This window comes from Lacerta agilis, chromosome 2 (genome assembly GCF_009819535.1).
Source record: "Lacerta agilis isolate rLacAgi1 chromosome 2, rLacAgi1.pri, whole genome shotgun sequence".
Classification (NCBI taxonomy): domain Eukaryota; kingdom Metazoa; phylum Chordata; class Lepidosauria; order Squamata; family Lacertidae; genus Lacerta; species Lacerta agilis.
In genome coordinates, this window is record NC_046313.1 from 115,223,127 (window position 1) to 115,248,681 (window position 25,555).

The 25,555-nt window shown below is 47.3% G+C and overlaps 1 protein-coding gene across 1 annotated transcript; it reads left to right on the plus strand.

Moving 5' to 3' along the window:
* Positions 1 to 867: 867 nt before the first annotated feature.
* TAP2 (transporter 2, ATP binding cassette subfamily B member) lies at positions 868 to 25,229 on the plus strand. Its single transcript, XM_033142486.1, is given in 17 exon segments — positions 868 to 957; positions 4,452 to 4,675; positions 4,677 to 4,739; positions 4,741 to 4,927; positions 4,930 to 4,953; positions 7,121 to 7,238; positions 8,570 to 8,700; positions 10,551 to 10,699; positions 10,701 to 10,757; positions 12,074 to 12,199; positions 12,201 to 12,263; positions 14,921 to 15,049; positions 17,321 to 17,509; positions 18,501 to 18,674; positions 20,764 to 20,923; positions 23,948 to 24,084; positions 24,833 to 25,229. Coding segments are annotated over 16 exon segments (2,112 nt in total). The 5' UTR covers positions 868 to 957; positions 4,452 to 4,462; the 3' UTR covers positions 25,025 to 25,229.
* The last annotated feature ends 326 nt before the right edge of the window (positions 25,230 to 25,555 follow it).

Sequence of the window (25,555 nt, forward strand, 5' to 3'; positions counted from 1 at the left end):
GGACAACATGACTCCTGGCGTCCCTTCCAACTCTACAATGCTATGTTTCCATATGCTCCCAACATTTCCCCTGGGGCGTTTTCTTTCGCCGCCTTGGGGTAGCGCGAACCTTACTCCGCCAGTGGTGTTGGTGCTGACCTTTAAAGCCCTAAACAGCCTCAGTCCAGTATAGCGTCTCCCACCCCCATCATTCAGCCCGGACACTGAGATCCAGCACCGAGGGCCTTCTGGCGGTTCCCTCATTGCAAGAAGTGAGGTTACAGGGAACCAGGCAGAGGGCCTTCTTGGTGGTGGCACCCTCCCCGCCCTGTGAAACGCCCTTCCATCAGATGTCAAGGAAATAAGCAGCTATCCTATTTTAAAAGACATCTGAAGGCAGCCATGTTTAGGGATGTTTTTAATATTTAATGCTGTATTGTTTTTAACACTCGATTGGGAGCCGCCCAAATATCTTTTCAAAATGAGAGCACTGCAAGCTCACATTTCTCGTCCAGTTTGTATACCTATTTAAGGTACATTATATGTATGAGACTCGTTTATAATTATATTTTGGGAATGATTCCTGTTCTTCTGTAGCTGCATTGTTTTAGACTTTCTGGATGCCCTACACTTATATTACAAAGTATTTGCGTCCTGTGCTATAAATCAAGCACTGTTGCCCGTTGTTCTCCATTGTATTTCGTAGCAATAAAAAAAAATGGGAGCGGCGCTTGCAAACGTTTTTTTCTGAAAATGTGAACCAAGGGGGGGGGGGGAGTTTGAGAGCCGCTTGTGATAGAGGTTTTATAAAGCGCAGGAGGCGGGCTCCCTCTGGTGGCCGAAGCGGGGAATGCGGCCCGCGTGGGCGGGGGAAGGGAGGCGGCTGGATTTCCCCTTCCGAAAGCGAAAGTGGGCGCCGGTTCGATCCCCCGCGAGAAGCAGAAAAGCTAATTTCCTCCCTGGGAGACCGGAGGGCAGGTAAGGCGGGCAGGGGAGAGGAAAGCCAGGGGGTTGCGGGGTGGGAGATCCAGGATAAGGGCATCAAGGGGGTGGGGCTGGCTGGGGTGGGGGGTTCAATGCAAATCGGGGAGATGTTGCAATCAAAAGAGGCTCTCGCGCAATGTTTGATTTCTTCTTTGCGGGGGTGGGGTGGGGTTACTTAATGTAAAATAATTGGTAGTCCCTGAGATCGGATCGGATCCGTGCCTCTCCGTTTTAGCAGGGCTGGGACACACAAAATGCACAATAAAAATTCGACCCACAATTAATATTTCCCCACCTTTTAAAATCGTCCCGTTTCAGTTTTATTTTCTGATCGGAGATGGGGGGGGGGGACTAAAATAACTGTGACAAGAAAGAATCCAGTTCCAGAAGGGCAGCCCTGTCAGTCTCTTCGGAGCAAAATGCCCCAAACTAGAAAAGCCCCCCAAAGTTAGAAAAGTGGGTTCTTCTGGGTCTGGAAAGGTTTTTTTAATCACTTTTTGCGCTGTCCAGGGCAGTCTAACTCAGAGGTAAGTCTCTATTGGAGAGTAAGCCCCCTTGGTTTCAGTAGGGACTTACCTCTGAGTAACGGGCCTCATGTGCACTATTCATTTAAGCCAGGGATAGGCAACCTAAGACCCGTGGGCCAAATGCGGCCCAATCGCCTTCTAAATCCAGCCTGCGGACGGTCCGGGAATTCGCGTGTTTTTACATGAGTAGGAATGTGTCCTTTAATTTATTTATTTAAAATGCATTTCTGGTTATTTGTGGGACATGGGAACTCGTTCATCCGTCCCCCCCCAAAAAAAATATAATCCGGCACCACACGGCTGAAAAAGGTTGCTGACCCCTGATTTAAGCTGTACTGTATTATATTTCTTTAAACAGTCCATGTCCTCTTCCAAAGCCTCCTGGGAACTGTAGTTTCAGGCTGCAGAGAGTTGTTAGGAGACTTCGGTTTCCCAGAGGAGTTTAACAATCAATCCCTTTTCCCAGGGAACTGAAGTTCTGTGAAGTTCATGCAGTTTTAAACGTTAGGATTGCTCTGTAAGTGCCATAGATAGCTTATGTCTGGCTCCTTCTTAAGCACAGTGCAATTTTTATTTTGCAAAGTGCTCAACAGTCATAGAATCATAGGGCTGGAAGGAACCCATGAGGGTCATCCTAGTCCAACCCCCTGCAATGCAGGAATCTTTTGCCCAACGTGGGGACTCGAACCCACAACCCTGAGATTAAGAGTCTCATTCTCTACCGACTGAGCTATCCAGTAGCTGCTCTCGCGAGAACCCACCCAAGGCCCCAGTGGGCTCCATTGAACACACTGGGAGTTGATTCTGGGTGAACTAGATAGTGACTGTGCTACTTGCTGGTGAGGTCACTGCCATGCCCATTTTACAGATGGGGAAACTGAGACTGACAGAAAGCGTACTGGAGGGTGGGATTCGTGCCTGGCATCCCTTTAGGCCAGGGATGAGGAATCTCAGCCTGGTACCCTGGACTACAACTCCCATCATCCTCAGCCATTGTCCATGTTGGCTGGGCGCTGATGGGTGTTGCGGTCCTGCCACCTTTGGGGGGAGTGTCCGCATGGGAGGTGGAACTCAGCTTTTATCATGATGAAGATAATGATGATAATTTATTATTTATACCCTGCCCATCTGCCAGGTCTTCCCAGCCACTCTGGGCGGCTCCCAACAGCATGTGGCGGAGTAAGACTCCGCGGCACCCGTGGGCGGCAAAGGGAAACGCCCCGGGGGCGGGGTGTCGTGACATCACATTGTGACGTCTTGACGCCCCGCCCCCAGGGCTGTTCCGGGAGTGCCGCCGCTGCTTTCTGCAGCCCTCTTTTAAAGCCGAAGAGCCTGCTTTTAAGCTCTGCGGCTCAAAAGGAGGCTGTGGAAGCGGCGTCCCGACAACAGGTGCGCCTGCACGAACATGTCACGCAGGCTCACTCCGTCGTCGGGCTGTGCGCTGCCGCTCCCAGGGTGACCGGAGGGAGCAGCAGCGCGTGGAGGAGTGGCGGGAGGGGCTGCCGCTTGTCACCCCCACGTGCCGCCGTTCGCTCTTCCGCCAGGCCCAGGGAGCAACAGCGCACGGCCGAGGGGAGCAACCCGTCCGTGCAGCGCTGCTGCTGCTCCCAGGGTGACCGGCGTTGCGTGGGGAGTGGCGGGAGGGGCCGCCGCTTGTCACCCCCACCTGCCGCTTGTCACACCTGTCGCCCGGGGGCGTACCGCCCCCACCGCACCCCCTAGCGACGCCCCCTGCCCAACAGAATATTAAAAACGCGATAAACATCAAACATTAAAAACTTCCCTAAACAGGGGTGCCTTCAGATGTCTCCTAAAAGTCAGATAGTTGTTTATTTCCTTGACAGTCTGATGGGAGGACATCTTATTACAGTTGTACCTCAGAACTCAATACAGAATCCGTTCTGGAAGTCTGTTTGACTTCCGAAACTGTTCGACAACCAAGGCGCAGCTTCTGATTGGCTGCAGGAGTTTCCTGCAGCCAATCGGAAGCAGCGCCGGATGTTCGGGTTCCAAAGAACATTCGCAACCAAAATACTCACTTCCGGGTTTCTGGTGTTCGGGAGCCAAAACATTCGACTGCCAAGGCATTTGTGATCCTAGGTACAACTGTATTATTATTATTATTATTATTATTATTGGTGGTGTTGTTAAATTTTATCCCGTCCATCTGGCTGGGTTTTTCCAAGCCACTCTGGGCAGCTTACAACATATATGAAAACAAACAAAACCTCAAAACATTTAAAAAAACAAAATATCCTATACAAGCAACAAACAAACCAATAAATCAATAAAAACCAATAACAACAGCGACAATAATAACAAGAATAAACAGTTTACAGTTATACTCAAAATAACCGCCAAACCCAAGTAAACAGTTAACCAACACCAACCCAACAAAAACAAAACAGAGGAACCAAAATTGGAACCTTTAAAACAAGGGTCCCCAACTAAGGTCTGGGGGCTAGATACGGCCCAATTGCCTTCTAAATCCAGCCCGCGGATGGTCCGGGAATCAGCATGTTTTCACATGAGTAGAATGTGTGCTTTTATTTAAAATGCATCTCTCGGTTATTTGTGGGGCATAGGAATTCGTTCATATATATTTTTTTTTCAAAATATAGTCCAGTCCCACAAGGTCTGAGGGACATTGGACCGGCCCCACTGCTGAAAAAGTTTTGCTGACCCCTGTTTTAAAACATTTTAGCCAGTTGCCCCAACCCAAGAGTTTGTTTCCGGCAATGTCCCAGTGGCCTCTCAGGAGCCTCCTTCGGCTGTTCAAGGTGAGTCAGGGCTCCGCCCCCTATGCCAGGTGGAAATGGGCCTTGCAGCAGGGAGACGGTCTCCCTTTCAGCACTCGGCGGCAGCAGCAAAATGTGGGTTAGGCTGCTGAGATCCTTCCTCCACAACTCTCTCTCACACTTCAGACTGTTAATTACACCTGGAAATTCCTTCTCCCCACAGACTCGGCCGCCATGATGCTGCCTGCCCCCTTGAAGCTGGCTATCCCTCTCATCCTGTGCGACATGGTCCTTCTCCCCTTGCTAGATCTCCAGCGATCCACCTTGGCCTCCCTGGGGGTCCCTGCGGCCTGGCTGGAGGCGGCTCTGCGCCTGCTGGTTCTCTGTGGGGCACGGGGGCTCCTCTCCCTGGCCTGGCCCTCCCAGATGCCCCTCGCGGCCCTGGCAAACTGTGAGCCTGCTGCAGCCCCTCTATCTCGCCGTGGGGCGCTGGTTTGGAGACCCTCCTCTTCCTGCTGTCGTCAGCCCCTTGGTCCTGGCCCCTGCTGGGCTATGGGGCAGTGCTCTGGCCCACATCATCTGGGACGTCCTGGGGCAAAGGGAGGAGGATGAAAGAGGACAAGGGAGGAGAAGACAAGGCCACCCTCTGGAAGCTGGTGAAGCTCTTCCGCCCAGATGTGCCCTACCTCGCAGGGCGTTTTCCTTCCTTACCATGGCTGTGCTGTGTGAGTAGGTTGGTTTGCATGTGGTGTGTGAGAGAGAAGTGGGGAGTGGGAGATGTACTACATACAGGTGAAACTCGAAAAATTAGAATGTCGTGGAAAAGTTCATTTATGTAAGCAATTGTCTTCATTAGCTGTTGTTGTTGTTGTTCAGTCGTTCAGTCGTGTCCGACTCTCTTCGTGACCCCAGGACCAGAGCACGCAGGCACGCCTATCCTTCACTGCCTCTCGCAGTTTGGCCCAAACTCATGTTAGTAGCCTTCGAGAACACTGTCCAACCATCTCATCCTCTGTTGTCCCCTTCTCCTTGTGCCCTCCATCTTTCCCAACACCAGGGTCTTTTCTAGGGAGTCTTCTCTTCTCATGAGGTGGCCAAAGTACTGGAGCCTCAACTTCAGGATCTGTCCTTCTAGTGAGCACTCAGGGGCTGATTTCTTTAAGAATGGATAGGTTTGATCTTCTTGCAGTCCATGGGACTCTCAAGAGGTCTCCTCCAGCACCATAATTCAAAGCATCAATGTCAAGCCTTTATTTGTTATAATTGTGATGATTAATGGCGCCACAGCTGATGAAAACCCCAAAGTTGAGATTGTTAATTTGGGGTTCTCATCAGCTGGACGCCATAATCATCACAATTATAACAAATAAAGGCTTGACATATCTCGCTTTGCATGTCATGAGTCTATCTCATATATTAATTGGGTAATTGGTGCTAGCTTGCCTTCAATAGAGACAATTTATGCTACCCGAGTTAGGAAGGAGAGCAGAGAGAATTGTAGCAGATCCTTTACATCCCGGTCATCATCTGCTTGATTTACTTCCATCTGGACGTCGCTACAGGACTTCATATACAAAATCGGCCAGGCACAGGAATAGTTTTTTCCCTTGTGCCATTAAATTGTTAAATTTGTAGTTGTATAGCTGAAGGGGAGGTAAATTATGGGTGGGGTTTCTTTGCTTCTTTGTATTGTGAGAAGAACAGAGTTTGTATGTTTACATTGCAATGTAGCCGAAACAAATTCCAAGTATGTTGGAAAATGTACTTGACCAATATTATAATAAATTATTCCTATATTAGTTTCACCTTTAAGTGAATTACTGAAAGAACTGAACCTTTCCACGATATTCTAATTTTTCGAGTTTCACCTGTATTATTTGGAAATAGAAGACCGTATATATAATATGGTACACCTCCTTTCCACACAGGCTGTAAAGCTTTATCGCCAGTGAAATGTAAATAATGGCCTTGAGAGGTCGTAAGTCAATAACAAAGACTGAACAGGGAAAGGAAATAATCTGGTTTGCGTTTGGAAAGGAAGAGGTCTCCGCTCAAAAGGTTCGCACAAACAGGCAGAGGCTGGAAACTATCAGGGATAATGCAGGTTGGAAAGAAGAATGGAAGATTTAAATTACTATAACCTAACTCGTCGTTATTTGATATAATTTGTTTTATCTATATGCAGGAGTTGGTAAAGGGACTGCTGAGGAATGAGGAGTTTGCAACCAACAAAAAAAATGATTTTAATTAGAGTAGGGCTGCCATAAACTCTGGAACTTTCCAGGACACAGCCAGATTTGGCCGATTTAGGAAGTACTGTACTGTATAGATTTGGCAAATTTCCTTAAAAATTGTTTTTTCTGTGTGTGATTTTGCTCAGCAACTTTTGCAATATGGGAACCCTAAATTAGAGATAAATCTGTAAAATAAGTAACATGTAGAAGGGGAAGAAATGGAATATACCTGAGACAGTGGGAAACCCATTTTTTTTGGGGGGGGGAATGTATTAAATTAATTTTACTTTGGTTTTGATGTGTTATAAATTTGAAGAGGAATAAAAATTAATTGGAAAAAAGGAAATAAAAGACCATAGTTTAATGTTAGAAGGTTCCAAGCTCAATTTCAGATAGAGCCATGTCCCCCATCTGAAATAATATTATATATTACAAAATATTATCTTCTTATTATTTCAGATGGGGAATATGCCTCCATCTGAAATTGAGCTTGGAACCTTCTAACATTAAACTATGGTCTTTATAGTTCTGGGTGGCTCCCAAATTTTGAGAAGCTCTGCCTGTCTGTGGCAGGGAGGTGTTAACTGGGTGAAGGGACCCTTCCTGTGTTCCGAAAAGAGTCCCCCCTCCCTGTCTTCAAAGCACAAATTCTCTGCAGGTGAAACATTCATCCCTTACTATACGGGACGCTTGATTGACATCTATGGGCAATGAAGTACGATTCGGATGCCCTTCTCCTCCGCCATCTTCCTCATGTGCCTGGCGTCGCTCGGAAGGTGGGTTTCTTCCTGACAACACCCCCTGCCCAAAAGCAAAGGAGCCCCGGTTAGGCTCGGCTGGGGTGTGTTCAGTTTTCTCATAATCTGGGAAGTTAAATTATTTCTTTGGAATCAAATTGAATTCAGAAAGCAGTTCTGGGGAGGGAGGAGTGCTTGGATAACTGCTTTCTAACTGCAAAGGGGCATACCCAGGATCAAAACTAGGGGCGGGGGCAAGCCATGGTCGTTCAGGTTCAAAAACAAAACAGCTTCAAAAAACAGAAAAACCTCCCCCCCCCCAAACAGAAAGCCTCAAATGGCTGAAAAACTCAGTTTCCAGGATCCTCAGTCCTTGCCAAAGGAACTACTCACCATGCAAGGGAACTCAGTTTGCCAAGCTCCCTTGCAACCGATGAATCCCGGCAACGATGAATTCGCCCCCTGACACTGCCCAAGTCTCAGCCTGCATCCCCATTTGACCAAGCAGGGTGCAGGCTAGGATCCGGTCTCTGATTAGGCACGCCAGCTCTTTGTCGGCATGAGGGAGGGGGAAACAGCCGGCGCAACACACACACACACACACACACACACAGAGTTGCGGCAAGAGTGGAGAGCTCAATTGTTATTGAGATTTTAGGAGGGGGAGAAAGACCAGTCTTGAGCTTTTTTTTTCCTTTTAGGTTGCCGATAACCATTTGATTATTATTATTTTTGCTTCTGGGGGGGCAGCTGCCGCCTTGGGTACGCCCATGGCCCCCAAAAAATAATTTCCAGTGTGCGAAGTGACTCAAAAAGGTGTTTAACCTGATCACATGGGGGGCAGCTCCAAGGATCCCATTTGGAACATGCTCTGGGTTGAGGACCATACTGGTTTCCTGTTGGATTTCACCCCATCCCAACATGCTGTGTGGGGTCAGGGTTGGGGCAGTCCTGAAAGGTCCCCCCCCTCCAAAATCACAAATGGTGAGATGAAGTATCTGGCTTGAAATAAACAGTCAGGACTCTCCCAGATAAGGACATATTTCTCTCCCTTTTTTTGCACAGCAATTCATAGAATCTTAGAGTTGGGAGGGAACACCCGAGGTCATCTAATCCAACCCCCTGCAATGCAGGAATCTCAGCTAAAGCATCCAGGACAGATGACCATCCAACCTCTGCTTAAAAACCTCCAAGGGAAGGAGAGTCCATGACCTCATGAGGGAGACAGTTCTACTGCCAAACAGCTCTTACTGTCAGAAAGTTTTCGCCTTTCTTGTAACTTGAAGCCATGGGTTCGATTGCTACCCTCCAGAGTAGGGCTCGCACACTCAATGTTTCCATTTGTAGAGCATTCCCCATTTCTGTTACAGCTCTCTCTCTGCCGGCACCCGTGGGGGACTCTTTATGATGTCCGTCTCCCGGGCCATCATCCGGATCCGAAGCGGCCTCTTCTCTTCTCTCGTCCGGCAAGACCTGGCGTTCTTCCAGGAGGTGAAAACAGGTGAGAGCTCCCTGGCTCCAAACCCAGGCCTGCCTTTCAGTCCAGCTCCCTGAGTGTTCTCTAGTACACGTACAGAGCGCTTGTGGTTCATTCTTGCAACACCCCTGTTATGTTGGGGCCTTAACATACTCCCATTTTATGGGTGGCGTAACTGAGGCTCCATGAGGAATGTCAAGATGTGAGGCTTTCCAGGATTTGAACTTGGGTCTTCCAAGATCCTGCTCCGGCCACTCAAGTGGGCAACTCTGTTCATGTTTGTTTTTGCTGCCAAGTTCAGAGGTAAGGAATATCCTGGTGCCCTCCGGATATTATGGGACCCCAACTCCCATCAGCCCTAGCCAGCATGCCCAGTGGGCAGGGATGATGGGAGTTATAGTTCATCAACAGCGCCATTCTTTCCTTCATCTGTTCATCAAAGGACTTTATGCATCCATCGGTCGGTCTCTCCATCCCTCCATTTGCTTAAAAGGTAAAGGTAAAAGGACCCCTGACCATTAGGTTCAGTTGTGGATGACTCTGGGGTTGCGGCACTCATCTCGCTTTGTTGGCCGAGGGAGCCGGCGTACAGCTTCCGGGTCATGTGGCCAGCATGACTAAGCCGCTTCTGGCAAAACCAGAGCAGTGCAAGGAAATGCTGTTTTCCTTTCTGCCAGAGTGGTACCTATTTATCTACTTGCACTTTGATGTGCTTTCGAACTGCTAGGTTGGCAGCAGCAGGGACCGAGCAACGAGAGCCTCACCCCATTGCGGGGGATTCGAACCGCCGGACCTTCTGATCGACAAGCCCTAGGCTCTGTGGTTTAACCCACAGCGCCACCCGCGTCCCTCTCATCTGCTTATCCGCCAACTATTCTCTTTTCCACCCTTTCTTAGAAAAGTGTTTTTCTTTTCACTTTCTCAGTAGTCAAGCAGTAGTCAAGACAATAGAGAGAAAGAGGTGTTTCTTCCTGTCCTTGCAAGATGTTCTGTTTTTCTTTCCCCCAGTTGTTGCTGTTATCCGCCTGCCTCGGGTGGAGCTTTTTTTGTTTTAAAAAAATATTTTTTATTGGAATGTGCTTTTGATCCCTCCAGTCTCCCAGCTCTGACCAGCCTCTCCTTTCACTTACACTTGGGCAAATAAAATGAAAGGCACAAATACAGGATGGGTGACACCTGGCTTGAGAGCAGTACATGTGAAAAGGATCTAGGAGTCTTGGTAGACCACAAACTTGACATGAGTCAACAGTGTGATGCAGCAGCTAAAAAAGCCAATGCAATTCTGGACTGCATCAATAGGAGTATAGCGTCTAGATCAAGGGAAGTAATAGTACCACTGTATTCCGCTCTGATCAGACCTCACCTGGAGTACTGTGTCCAGTTCTGGGCACCCCAGTTCAAGAAGGATACGGACAAGCTGGAAGGTGTCCAGAGGAGGGCAACCAAAAAGGCCTGGAAATGATGCCCTTATGAGGAACGGCTTAGGGAGCTGGGTATGTTTAGCCTGGAGAAGAGAAGGTTAAGGGGTGGATATGATAGCCATGTTCAAATATATAAAAGGAAGTCATCTAGAGGAGGGTGAAAGGTTGTTTTCCTGCTGCTCCAGAGAAGCGGACACGGAGCAGTGGATTCAAACTACAAAAAGAAGATTCCACCTAAACATTAGGAAGAACTTCCTGACAGTGAGAGCTGTTTGACAGTGGAATTTGCTGCCAAGGAGTGTGGTGGAGTCTCCTTCTTTGGAGGTCTTTAAGCGGAGGCTTGACAGCCATCTGTCAGGAATGCTTTGATGGTGTTTCCTGCTTGGCAGGGGGTTGGACTGGATGGCCCTTGGGGTCTCTTCCAACTCTAGGATTCTATGATTCAACCCACAGGGGACCTGACCTCCCGCCTCTCCAGAGACACCACCATGATGAGCCGCTGGGTGCCTCTCAACGCCAATGTCTTCCTCCGCAGCCTGATCAAGGTCTTTGGGCTCCTTGCCTTCATGCTTGGCCTGTCGTGGCGCCTGACGTTGCTGACCCCTCGTTGAGGTGCCGGTCATGCTGGCTGCCCAGAAGGTCTACGATGCCCGCTACAAGGTGAGGGGGCCCTTGGGAGCAGGCGGGGGAAGACTGGGAGCTGCGAGTGCAAGAAACGATATTGCTGTTCACTCTTTTCCAAACCTTTGAGAGAGAGCGCCTCCCTGTGGATGAGAGGCAGGGTCCATTCAGAGGGGTAGACTGGAACTGGTTGCAGAAGATCAGTGGGGCTAATTCCTCGAGGGAGCAGGTTCAATGTCAGCCATTTGTAGATTGATGTTGGACTCACGAAGCCTCCACTCTCATCATCCCCGTTTCCAGTCTAACCCATGTGTTTGAAACACATCTGGGGACTTGGAGGAGAGCTCTGAGAAATTTAGATTGAACTCACTCAAGGGGGGGGGGGAGATAGAAGAGGGCGGACCCAGTAAGGCTCCATAGAGGAGCTGTGCCAACGTTTTGGCCTTATATACTTTAAGGGCCGCAGGGACCCAAAAGCCCCCTTGGGCTCTGAAGAATTGAGGATAGAGTTTGCAGTTTTTTCCGCAGAGCTCCCACTGGAATTTATGTGAAGTCAGGGGCGTAGCAACGGGGGGCGGGCTGGCCCCCACCACTCCACCCCACTGGGCGGGCTCCGAACGGGGGCATGTCGCCTCTTCCCTCCTTCCAGCGGCTATTTTTCGGCGCGAGGGGCGGGCCCGCAAGGAGGGGGCGTCATGCTTGTCGCTGGAGCCTGCGTGTTTGACTCTGCATGTGAGGCCCGCTGTTAAGATTTTTAACTTTTGTTAAATTTGCCTGTTTTCCAGCATATTGCATAATTATACTGCTGCTTGGTTTTCATATTTCTATGCTGCCTGGATGTTTTTTTTCACATGACAGGCAATATATAAATATATTTCAATAAACGTAATGGAACGGAGTTATGGTCGATTTGCTCTTTTATACGCAAGCTGGTCTCTTTGGATTTGGTAGTGCTGTGGACCAGAGATAAGGAGCCTGGTGCCTTCTGGAGACTGTTGGACTACAACTCCCACCAACCCCAACCAGCAGGGCCAATGGTCAGGGGTGCTGGGAGTTGTAGTCTGTTGAACCCTGTTGTCGGTCAGTCATATTAAGGTAAGCTAGCACACACCCCCTAAAGGAACCTGGGAACTGTAGTTTTGTTAGGGGTGAGGGATAAACTACAGTTCCCAGTGTTCTTTTGAGAGGGGGGAAAAATGGGCTTTGAACATTCTTAAAGGAATGGTGTGCACGTAGCCTGAAGCAATGGTATCTTGCAGCCAAACCCAGTGGTCTGCCCCCTTCTGGCGTTTAGCGCAGGCTCCTAAACTCTCCCCTTTGCCCTCTCTTTTGTTTTCTCCAGGTTCCTTCTGCAGGCGATCCAGGACTCCCTGGCACGGTCTGGGGAGGTGGTGCGGGAGACAGTCTCCTCCGTTGAGACAGTGCGCAGTTTTGCCACCGAGGAGGAGGAGTCTGAGCGCTACGATGCGGCCTTGGCAGAGGACCCACCGGCTCAAGGACCAGAGAGAGATTGGGGAGAGAGCTGTCTACTTGCTCCTCAGACGGGTGAGTCCTTGGGGTCTTGTGTAGGGGAGAGGCTTGGGGAGGTCAAAAAGGGGACAAGCATCCTCCAAAAGGAGAGCTGTGGCAGGAGACCTTTCTTGAAACGGCGCCCCTTTCTTTGGTTCTTCTGTTTTCCAATCAGCTTGACGTCCTGGGCAGCTTTTTCAAGGTCACTGTCACATTGGAATATCAAGCGTTGATGGTGTTATGTACAGTGGTACCTCGGGTTGTGGGACACAATCCGTTCTGAGGCGCCGTTCGCACCCCGAAAAGTCTGCAACCCGAGCAGCGGTATCGCGCATGCGCGGAAGCGCAATAATCGCACTTCTGTGCGTGCGCGAACCTGCGCATAATGCTTCTGTGCGTGTGCAGACTGCAGAGCGTTTTTGCGCGTGCGCAGACTGGCGAAACCCGGAAGTAAACACTTCTGGGTTTGCCGCGTTTGTAACCCGTGCCCTTCGCAGCCCGCAGCGAACGCAACACGAGGTACGACTATATTCAGTGGTCTGTGTTTGCCTGAGCTTGAGTCTGGACTAACCAAGGAAAAAAGTATAAATTACTCAGCCGTGACAATCCCTGAAACGAGATGGAGATGTTGTAAAGATATAAACCAAACTTAACTAAACGCAACTCCAAAAAATTGGGGTGAGGGCCCCTAAACAACTAAGTGGAATTAGACAAGAATATATACAACTCAAATGAAAACCCTCATAACAAAAACCCTAACGAGATGCCGGCTCTTTCTCGTTTCACTGGATAGAGTCTGTTTCCTCGAGGGAAATTAATTATAGAAACTACAGAAAGCTACGAAAGTCAAACCAAAAGAATAAAGAGCAGTAGGGGGAGAATCCTCCCAAACTATTTCATGTTAGTTGAACTAAGGTTAGCTAACCTAAACAATTTTGATAACAAAACTCATTATTTGGAAAAAACGAAGCCGAACGGGCTCCTGTGACAAGATGCTACCATGTTTCCCCTATTTTAATACGTAGTCATAAAGTAAGCCATAGCAGGGTTTTTTTTTACAATTGCGAGAAATAAGACGTACCCTGAAAGTAAGCCATGGTGCCGCCATTGTCCCCTCCTGCGTTGCCTCCTCAGCCCCTCCTGCGTGCGCAGGGAGCCTGTGCGCAGGGAGATCAAAAGGTAGAGGCACGGACCAGTGAAGATAAACACAGTAAGAAGGAATTCCCTCCCTCCTCCCGTTTAGAAAACACAGAGGACATGGAAATAAACACCAGTAAGAGGGAACCCCTGTTGGGAACTTGGCGCTTTGAAGCTTATTCCTTCCCTCATGCTGTTTATTTGCTTTGCCCCAAGGATCATCTCCCTCCTCCTCCTCTGTGTCCACCCACTGGTATAATTGAATAAATGTAGATTAATTGAATAATGTAGATTGCTCCACTGTACCATACTGACGTAATAAAAATAGACACCCCCCCCCCCAAAAAAAATAAGCCACCCTGTGTTTTTTTGAGGAAAAAAAATTATAAGACAGTGTCTTAAAATAGGGGAAACACGGTACAAAAACATGATTAATGATATCCAATGATACATGATACCCAGTCACAGAACATTTCAGGATCTGGGCCTCTGCCATTGGGCCTTAAACTCTGCCCCTGTTGTCCAGTTCCGTTAGTTTCAATAAAGGTTCTTGCTGTTATCACTGTGTCTTGCCTTGTAGGAATCCACCTACACTTCAGGTAGCTTGCAGTGTCTTCATACTGGCCAGTTTATTTATGGATGTACAGGGTGAGGAGGTATGGCAGAGTGCAGAAGCCGGCCCACAGGCAGGCAAGGCCAGTCTCACATGGGGAATTCAACATCCTACAATCCCTTCTCATATACCTACCAGTGGGATCAATCAGGCTGGTAGGTGAAAGGGCCTTTGTGCTGGTGACCCCACAGATGTGGAACGCTCTTTTAGGTGGGGGGCGCATGGCCCCCTTTCTTTCAGACCTTTATGTGCACTCTGAAGAGCTCCCTGCTCCATACTGTTTTCCCTTTAAAAACTTTTAAAAACTGAGCATTGCTTGTCAAAAGGCCTTCAGTGGGTTGGGCTGTGCAGTCCTCTTTCATAGCCAAACTGGAAGATCCAAAAAAGAAACAAAAGGGCGGGGGAAATCACAAGTAACTTTTCAAAAGGATACAGGGCCTACTTAATTCCGATTTAAACTAGGTGCATCCTTGACTGTTGGGGAACCTGGGAGGGAGGGAAGGATCTGTCAATGTCGGTTCTCCCGGTTTCTCATTTTTTCCAATCTTAAATTCTGTTCTTCACATTTCTGCAGCGATCTGTCGGTTTTGTTTTTAGAAACACACATGAGAATGCTTCAGCATTTTACAGTGGCTTTCTCCTAATAAACAAATGGAGTTTCAAGCAACGGGCACATTTCTGCAAGCATTCCCTCCCAATACACATTACTTGGCTGGAGCAGTGCATTGCCAAATTTGGAGGTCGAAATTTCAAAGTCTGCCTGTCTTTAGGTTTGTGTCTTGTTTCGGGAAAGTGCAGATTTGATAGATTCTCCTTTAGAGGCCCACTGATTTGAATTTCATCCTCGGAGGGGGGAAAGGGGTGAGCAGAACAGCCAAGTCATGAAACGCCTGCTAGGGTGGCTGCCAGTCCTCAACATCTTCCCCCAAATTTCTCTCTCTAGCTCGTGCAACTGGGTCTGAAGCTGATCATGCTTCACTCTGGGTACCAGCAGATCCGTTCTGGCCTCATGACCCAAGGGAACTTATTCTCCTTCATCCTCTACCAGATGGACTTTGGGTCCTACATACAGGTGGGTGAAAATCCACAGTGGGAGGCTGCAACAGCGCTGGCATTCCAGTCTTGAATGACATTCCATCTATTCCGCAATTGGAGTCATGCTTTCAAGTTTTTTAAATGGTTGTAATACTCCTGCCCATCCCTTCATACTCCACATACCGTGTCCATCTGCTGCTTCTCCATCCTTCAGGGAGTTGCTGTATATTGAGTCAGACCATTGGTCCATTTGGGTCAGCGTTGTTTACACTCATGGTTCCCAACATGGGACACACACCCCACAGGGGAGGCAATTTGATTGGGGGTGGGGCAATTCAAGAATGAGTTATTAGCAGTTAATGGCCTTTTAGACTTCCTCCACGTGAATAGGAGTTTACTTTTTGAATAAGAAGAATTATATGTCACCGGGGGGTGGGGGGTGGGGAGGCACCAGGATTTTCGAGATGCTTAGGTGGGGCATGGCCAAAGAAAAGTTGGGAACCACTGGTCTAAGTCCTCATCTTCCCTGTCTTTCCATTGGGCTGAAAAGCATTCCCCAAGCAGCACCCTCTGGGACAGAGCTGTCAACCTTCCCTTTTTTTTTTGCATTGGGAAATGGCCATAGCTGTCAACTTTTCCCTTTTTTGCAATGGGAAGCGGCGCTGGAATAAGGGAATTTCCCACAAAAAAGGGAAAGTTGACAGCTATGCTCTGGGAACGACCATCCAAGTAGCGCTGGAACCACCACAAAGCAGGGCCACCCACCCCCAGTTCAGAGAGTCGTTCCAGAAGGATACCATGGTCGATGGTATTGAAAGTCTCTAAGAGGTTGAGAAGAATTAACAGGGACACATTTCCCTTGTCTCTCGACAGAGGTCATAATAAACGGCAACCAAAGCAGTTTCTGTGCCAAAACCAGGCCTAAACCCTGATTGAAATGGATCTAGAAATTCAGTTTCTTCCAAAAGCGCCTGGATCTGGTCAGCAACCACTCGCTCCAGAACCTTGCCCAGGAAAGGGAGATTAGCAACTGGCTGGTAGATAGTTAAGTTTTCTGAATCCAGGGAAGGTTTCTTAAGGAGTGGTTTTACCACTGCCTCCCTAAATGGTGGTGATACTCCTGCCCATCCTTCATACTCCTCATACCGTGTCCGTCTGCCGCTTCTCCATCCTTCAGGGAGCTGCCTTATATTGAGTCAGACCACTGGTCTGTTTGGTTCAGCATCGTCTACACTAACCAGGGTTGTTGCCTCAGGTGGCAAAACATCTTGAGCTGCCAACAGTGTGGTATGTTGGCTTGACAGCCATGGACAGAAAGTCTTTACAGAGGGTGGTGAATACAGCACATGATATCATGGGCTGTCCCTTGAGTCCGCTAGATGACAGCGCAAGGGATCATAGGAGATATAGAAGTATAAGCAGTTGTACCAACAGGCTAAAAAATAGATTCTATCTGTGGGCTGTTAGGCTGCTGAATGGACTGAGTGTTTGGGGGGGGGAGGCTCGGTTAATTTCATTGTACACAGGTTGTACATTGACAATAAAGGTATTATTATTATTTATTAACAACTCCCATTTTGTGATTGAAGGGTGGGAATGTGAAATACCGTATTTTTCACTCCATAGGGCGCACCGGACCATAGGGCGCACCTCATTTTTAGAGGAGGAAACAAGAAAAAAATATTTTTCTGGTTTTCCTCCTCTAAAAGCCCTGTTTATTTGAGGATCAGCTAAAGGTTTTGCAGCTTTTTTCCAAAGGGAAAAGCCCTGTTTTTTTGAGGATCAGCTAAAAGTTATGCAGCTTTTGTTTGCAAAGGGGGGAAAGCAAAGCTCCTTTTGCAAAGGGGGGAGAAAGCAAAGAGGAAAAGCCCCATTTTTATGGGGTTCAACTCACATTTCTGCAGCTTCTAAAGGAAAGGGAGCCTTTTCTACAGTTTCCAGACAGATAATCTAATCAGCCAGTCACATGTTGCTGGGGAAACAAGCAACCTCCCTCTGCAGCACATTCAACAGATGAAGGCGGGGCTGAAAGGGAGCCGGGACTCTTATCTCTCTCCCGATCTCTTGCTGATCAGCTGCTGATTGGGGTCCTTTCAACACCCCATTTTCTCTTTGTAAAATAAAAAGCACAATCTGCTTTTGGCCCCTGGCCAATTCAGCTCCAGGGGCCACCATTCGCTCCATAAGATGCACAGATATTTCCCCTTACTTTTTAGGAGGAAAAAAGTGCGTCTTATGGAGCGAAAAATACGGTAAGTTTAGCATATTGACAAACCTTTATGTCTTGCTCTTCTTTCTCCCCTCACAGACCCTGATGTACGTATATGGAGATGCGCTCAGCAATGTGGGAGCTGCAGAAAAAGTGTTTGACTACCTGCACCGGGAACCATCCGTTCGCACTGAGGGGACGCTGGCCCCGGACTTCCTTCGAGGTCACGTCTCCTTCAGAAATGTCTCCTTCTCCTATCCTTCCCGCCCTGATGTTCAGGTCTTAAAGGTACACGGCCAAGAGTCTGGTCACCTGAGGATGTTGGAGCAGAGAATCGTGGCTCAGTGGTGCTGTGAGGCAGTTTGAGACTCCGGGCTTCATGGCCTTATGGGGAGGCCTGTCTCTTTAAATGAGAACGGGGACCCCCTTGACCGACCTCCAATGTGGTGGTCCAGCCTTCCTTAAACCCCATTTGTGCCAAAGGTTCAAAGCAGCATCATACCACTTTAAACAGTCCTGGCTTATCCCAAAGTATCCCGGGAACTGTAGTTTGCTAAGGGTTCTGAGGGTGGTTGGGAGACCCCTTATTCCCCTCATGAAGCTACATTTCCCAGAGTTTTTGTGGACAGGGGTGGCTTGTAAAACCACGCTGGGAATTTCAGAATGGTCTTTCAAACCCCATCTAAGGTTTATAGCTGTCTGGTGGCTGTGAGTTCCACAGGTGAATGAAGTTTAAAAGTACCTGCAGCTTCATTTCCTCTGAACCGAGAACAAGGGATATAGATTTCTCTCTCCTTCCCTGCCATTCTTTATTGAAACCAGCCTGATGAATTGGAAAAATTTCTACAATTGGATTGAAGACTTATACAAACTCGCAACATATGAACAACTTGCATATAAATGTAGACTTGCCATGGACAAATTCAGTGATATTTGGAAACCATTTTTACAAATACTATAATAGGTTAAGATCTGGTGAAGTACAGTAACAACCTTGTAAAATATACAGTTTTGGGGTTTTCCCCTCCCCCCCCCCTTTAATTATGTACTTTTTGAATTTTCAATCTTAAGGAAAGAAAGAAAGAAAGAAAGAAAGAGAAAGAAAGAAAGAAAGAAAGAAAGAAAGAAACCTTATAAATAATTCTACAAATGCTCCTAGAATATATTTTGCTTTTTACCTATCTGCAAAGAGGCTCTGTAACTTGCGTTTCCCTCCTGGCTCTGGAGCAGGGGAATCACAGCCCTGTGTTTTTCTCCTTTCCTTGCTCCTTCTGTGCAGAATGTCTCCTTTGAGCTCCGTCCCAGGGAGATGGTGGCTCTGGTGGGTCTCAACGGCAGTGGAAAAAGCACCTGCGTGGCACTAGTGGAGCGCTTCTATGAACCCCAGTCTGGGGAGATCCTGCTGGATGGGGTCCCGATCCGGGATTATGAGCACAAGTACCTACACAGCAAGGTGAGCCAGGGGGGCCACGGAATGTGGCTGAGATCAAACTCCTGTTTCCTCTTCATTATTTATTATTTATTGAATTTATATACTGCCGTATATCCTCAGGTCTCAGGGCAGTTTACAGAATAAAATCATAATATAAAACCAAAAAATCCATAATCCATTCTTCTATATGGAATATGCAGAAATGGCAAAACTCTACTGGAAGAATAAGAAATCAAGATAACAAGTTTTTTAAATAAAAGAACGGAAATCGTTTATTGAATATTTACAGATAAATTGTATTAACCTGCAGCTACATCAGAGTATATATTTAAATAAGATAAATAAATGAGTAACTTAATGAGTAACCATGCTTTTTAACATCTATATGAAGCCACTGGGAGAGATCATCAGGGGGTTTGGGCTGGGTGTCCATCAATATGCGGATGATACCCAGCTCTACCTCTCTTTTAAATCTGAACCAGTGAAGGCAGTGAAGGTCCTGTGTGAGTGCCTGGAGGCAGTTGGAGGATGGATGGCGGCTAACAGATTGAGGTTGAATCCTGACAAGACAGAAGTACTGTTTTGGGGGGACAGGGTGCGAGTGGGTGTCGGGGACTCCCTGGTCCTGAATGGGGTAACTGTGCCCCTGAAGGACCAGGTGCGCAGCCTGGGAGTCATTTTGGACTCACAGCTGTCCATGGAGGCGCAGGTTAATTCTGCGTCCAGGGCAGCTGTTTACCAGCTCCATCTGGTACGCAGGCTCAGACCCTACCTGCCCGCGGACTGTCTCGCCAGAGTGGTGCATGCTCTGGTTATCTCCCGCTTGGACTACTGCAATGCGCTTTACGTGGGGCTACCGGAAACTACAACTAATCCAGAATGCGGCAACGAGACTGGTAACTGGGGGCAGCCGCCGAGACCACATAACACCGGTCCTGAAAGACCTACATTGGCTCCCAGTACGTTTCTGAGCACAATTCAAAGTGTTGGTGCTGACCTTTAAAGCCCTAAACGGCCTCGGTCCTGTATACCTGAAGGAGCGTCTCCACCCCCATCATTCAGCCCGGACACTGAGGTCCAGCACCGAGGGCCTTCTGGCGGTTCCCTCAATGTGAGAAGCAAAGCTACAGGGAACCAAGCAGAGGGCCCGCCCTGTGGAACGCCTCCCATCTCATGTCAAAGAGATAAACCTTACATTCAGAAGACATCCGAAGGCAGCCCTGTTCAGGGAAGTTTTTAATGTGTGATATTTTCATGTATTTTAATCTGTTGGAAGCTGCCCAGAGTGGCTGGGGAAACACATCCAGATGGGCGGGGTACAAATAATAAATTATTATTATTATTATTATTATTATTAAGTTAATTTGGACAGGCAGAAGATACTAAAAATAAATTTAAGGAATTGCATAAAGGGGGGAAGAAAGTCAAGTTTTAAAATGTCAAAATGACTGTAAAATCAGTGAAATGTATATATCTGAAAAGTATAAATGGTTTTTTTTAAAAAAAATCCACGATCCAAATAAAAACAGCAACAGCCCAACAACCCCCCAAAAAAACACATTTTAAAAGGGCATAGTCTCCCAAATTATTCACTTATTTCACAAGATTTATATACCACTTATTTGTAATAAAACCTCAAAGCAGTTTACAAGAAGAAAGAAACAATTTAAAAGTTGAAAACAACTACCGGTATTTACAACATTGAAAAATAATAAAAATCAACAATAAGCTAAAAAAAGAAAAACGCCCCAGGTTGAAGCGCTTGTTAGTGTCCCCCACATTTGGATAAGGTTTTTTTTAAAATCTGCTTGAAAACTTCAATATTTCAGTGCAAATCTCTCCTAATGAACCTGTTACTGTCTGCAGATTTGACTAATACACACATTTTTGCAAGCAATTTCTCCTGGGCTGTTTTCACTAAATCATCACTTCTTAACGCACATTTTTGTAACGCTTCGAGTTGCAAAATTCAGAGAATTGCAAATGTTGAAGGTTGGGCTGTGTTTTCGGTTCTCATATTGTTTGAGAAGGTGCAAATATGGTAGAGTCTGCCTTACATGGAAACTGAATCCAATTTTCCCCTAGTCGTCACACTTCATTCTGCCTGCAGGTGGCGCTGGTGGGACAGGAGCCAGTCCTCTTCTCTGGGTCCATATGGGACAATATCGCCTATGGGGTGCAGGATTGCAGCCAGGAAGAGGTGGAGGCTGCGGCAAGAGAAGCCAACGCCTTGACCTTCATCAATGAGCTGGAAGGAGGGTTCACCGCAGGTGGGTGAAATCTCTTTCGAGTCCCATCTCCTTTCGTCTCTGCAAAACTCCACTCTCCTTCCAGAAAAGGCAGCTGGCCTGATTCTGACCCTCTCTTCTCCCCAATGAGATAACATGAATTTCTGTGGCCCACTGAATTCCTCCAGGAGAATTGGTGGGGCTCCAGTCTCTTCTGAACAGGGAGAATTCCAGACTCTGAGCCTCAGCTCCTGTTGTCACTGTGCCCGAACCTCCACCCAACTGCTCACTCCATCCCATCATAGAATCATAGAATCATAGAATCATAGAGTTGGAAGAGACCACAAGGGCCATCCAGTCCAACCCCCTGCCAAGCAGGAAACACCATCAAAGCATGCCTGACAGATGGCTGTCAAGCCTCTGCTTAAAGACCTCCAAAGAAGGAGACTCCACCACACTCCTTGGCAGCAAATTCCACTGTCGAACAGCTCTTACTGTCAGGAAGTTCTTCCTAATGTTTAGGTGGAATCTTCTTTCTTGTAGTTTGAATCCATTGCTCCGTGTCCGCTTCTCTGGAGCAGCAGAAAACAACCTTTCACCCTCCTCTATATGACATCCTTTTATATATTTGAACATGGCTATCATATCACCCCTTAACCTTCTCTTCTCCAGGCTAAACATACCCAGCTCCCTAAGCCGTTCCTCATAAGGCATCGTTTCCAGGCCTTTGACCATTTTGGTTGCCCTCCTCTGGACACGTTCCAGCTTGTCAGTATCCTTCTTGAACTGTGGTGCCCAGAACTGTACACAGTATTCCAGGTGAGGTCTGACCAGAGCAGAATATAGTGGTACTATTACTTCCCTTGATCTAGATTCTATACTCCTATTGATGCAGCCCAGAATTGCATTGGCTTTTTTAGCTGCTGCATCACACTGTTGACTCATGTCAAGTTTATGGTCTACCAAGACTCCTAGATCCTTTTCACATGTACTGCTCTCAAGCCAGGTGTCACCCATCCTGTATTTGTGCCTTTCATTTTTTTTGCCCAAGTGTAGTACTTTACATTTCTCCCTGTTAAAATTCATCTTGTTTGCTTTGGCCCAGTTCTCTAGTCTGTTAAGGTCATTTTGAAGTGTGATCCTGTCCTCTGGGGTATTAGCCACCCCTCCTAATTTGGTGTCATCTGCAAACTTGATCAGGATACCCTCAAGCCCATCATCCAAGTCATTGATGAAGATGTTGAATAAGACTGGGCCCAAGACAGAACCCTGTGGCACCCCACTAGTCACTTCTCTCCAGGATGAAGAGGAGCCATTAATGAGTACCCTTTGGGTTCGGTCAGTCAGCCAGTTACAAATCCACTGAATGGTAGCATTGTCTAGTCCGCATTTTACCAGCTTCTTTACGAGAATATCATGGGGCACCTTGTCAAAGGCCTTGCTGAAATCAAGATAGGCTACATCCACAGCATTCCCTTCATCTACCAGGCTTGTAATTCTGTCAAAAAATGAGATCAGATTGGTCTGACATGACTTATTTTTCAGAAACCCATGCTGACTTTTAGTGATCACAGCGTTCCTTTCTAGGTGCTCACAGACCGTTTGCTTAATGATCTGCTCTAGAATCTTTCCTGGTATTGATGTCAGGCTGACTGGGCGGTAATTGTTTGGGTCTTCTCTTTCCCCCTTTTTGAAAATAGGGACAACATTTGCCTTCCTCCAGTCTGCCGGTACTTCCCCAGTTCTCCAGGAATTCTCAAAGATTACTGCCAGTGGTTCTGAAATCACCTCTGCTAGTTCTTTTAATACTCTTGGATGTAGTTCATCTGGCCCTGGAGACTTGAATACATCTAAACTAGCCAAGTATTCTTGTATTACCTCCTTACTTATTCTGGGCTGTGTTTCCCCTGCTGAATCATCTGCCCCATATTCTTCAGGTTGGGCATTGTTTTCTCTTTTTGAGAAGACTGAGGCAAAGAAGGCATTGAGGAGTTCTGCCCTTTCTCTGTCTCCTGTTCGCATTTCACCAACTTCTCCTCTAAGTGACCCCACTGTTTCATTGTTCTTCCTTTTGCTACGGACATACCCATAAAAGCCCTTTTTATTGCTTTTAACCTCTCTAGCAAGCCTGAGTTCATTCTGTGCTTTAGCTTTTCTGACTTTGTCTCTACACTTGCTGGCTATTTGTTTGAATTCCTCTCTGGTGACTTCCCCCTTTTTCCATTTTTTGTACATATCCCTTTTAAATCTTAAATCAGTTAAAAGTTCTTTAGATAGCCACCCTGGCTTCTTTAGGCACCTTCCATGTTTTCGTCTCATTGGTACTGCTTGAAGTTGTGCTTTTAATATCTCCCTTTTAACAAACTCCCATCCATCATGAACTCCCTTCCCTTTTAGTATTACTGACCATGGGATCACTCCCAGCATTTCCCTAAATTTTCTGAAGTCAGCTTTCTTAAAGTCTAGAATTTGAGTCTTAGTATGCTTGGTTGCTCCTTTCCGCTGTATAATAAACTCCAGAAGAGCATGATCACTCCCACCTAATGATCCAGCCACTTCTACCCCACTTACCAAGTCATCACTATTGGTTAAGACCAGATCTAAAATGGCTGATCCTCTTGTTGCTTCTCCCACTTTCTGGACAATGAAATTGTCTGCAAGGCCAGTGAGGAATCTGTTTGACCTTGTGCTCTTGGCTGAGTTTGACATCCAACAAATATCAGGATAGTTGAAATCCCCCATTACTACTATCTCACTTCCTTTTGAATACTTGGTCATCTGTTCCAGGAAAGCATCATCTGTGTCCTCAGTTTGGCTTGGCGATCTGTAGTAAACTCCCACAATGAGATCACTGTTATTTTTCTCTCCCTTAATTTTGACCCAGATACTCTCAGTTTGGCTTTGAAGTTTTAAATCCTGGATCCCAGGAGTTCAGGATCCTCCTTTACATGCAATTCACCTTTGCACACCTGCGACCACTCTCACTCCTCTGGCAAACAGGCTTTATTTAGGTTGGTGGGTTTTTCCTCTTCCCACCCTGTCTCTCTCATTCCTGCCTCCCTGCAGATGTCGGGGAGAAGGGAGGCCAGCTGTCCGTGGGGCAGAAGCAGCGCCTGGCCATTGCCCGGGCCCTGATCCGTAACCCCAAGGTCTTGGTGCTGGATGAGGCCACAAGTGCTCTGGATGTGGAGAGCGAAGCTGCCGTGAGTGTCGGGTGGGGAGGAATTGTGGTTGACGTGAGAAGCATTACCCATGAGCGGTTTTGTATTATTGTTATTTATAATATTAATAAATGGACTTGCATTTTCCAGTGCCAGACAGCTTTTAGTAAAGTGCTCACTGGGGACCATACTAACTTGCCCTTTCAGTTTTTTCCATCATTTCCGCCCTGTTTGGCCAACCTTTGCATGACATAATTATATTGACAGTATTTAGGGAAGTTTTAAATGTTTAATGGGAAGTTTAATGGGCCAGGTTTAAATAATAAATTATTATGATTATGATTATTAGTATATATCCTGGACTTCATGCTGTTCTGCCACCCAAATGCTGGGCTACCTAACATGTGCAGGGTAATAATAATAATAATAATAAATAATAATAATAATATAATGTGGAGCACTCCAAGCTCTATATCCTTGTGTGGGGAAACATAGCAGGATCCATAATGTTTACAAACCTTTTTCAATCTCTCTCTCTCTCTCTCTCTCACACACACACACACACACAGAGAGAGAGAGCCAGTGGTTAGTGTGTTAGACTGGGCCCTGGGTTCAAATCCCCACTCAACCTTAAAGCTCACTGGGTGACCTTGAGGCCACCCCTGCCTCTCAGCCTAACCTACCTACCTTGCAGGGTTGACATATATGTCCCATGGAACTTTGGAGGAGGGTTGGGATGTAAACCTAATAAATAAAATGAATCTAATACAGGGTTCTGGCTTTTCCCTAGATCCAGCAGTCACTGATGAGCGGCCAGGCCAGGGCGGTGCTGGTGATCGCTCACCGGATGCAGACGGTGGAAAACGCAAACAGGATCGTGGTCCTGGAGGGTGGGGAGGTTGTGGAGGAGGGGACTCACTCTGAGCTGATGAACCGGAGGGGTCCCTATTACCGCCTGGTGCAAAGGAGCCAGGCTGAGTGACGTCCGCACAGGAGGGGGCAGTAACTCTGGGCTGCATGGTCTTCTGGGATCCCCCTCTCGAGGTGGTGGTGTGTGTGGCATAACTGTGTTTGCCTTCTGCTGAGTGGGACCTTGGTCCACAGCCCTGAAGTCCTGCCATGATGGGGCCACTAGGAGACTCACCTAATTGGCTGATCCTTTCTGAGTGTAGAAACTCCGGGTTAGGAAGAAAAGCGGGTGTGAGCCCCACTTCGGAGAGAGATGAAGGGGGGGCAGCTATTAAATACAGTGGTAACTAAGTTCTCAAATGTCTCCATTGACAAACGTTTCGGAACCTGAACGCCGGAAACCCTTAAGTAAAAGCTTCCGTTTTCGAACGTTTTGGAAGTCAAATGGTCTTCCGGAACAGAATACATTCGAGAACCGAGGTACCACTGTAGCAGGAAAGTTGGAGTATCAGAAGGCAGTTTGTGAACATTGGAGAGGGGGGAGATGTTTTTTTTAAAAAAATCTGAGAATACAGCTCAAAATTTTTTTCTTAAGGTTTACCTT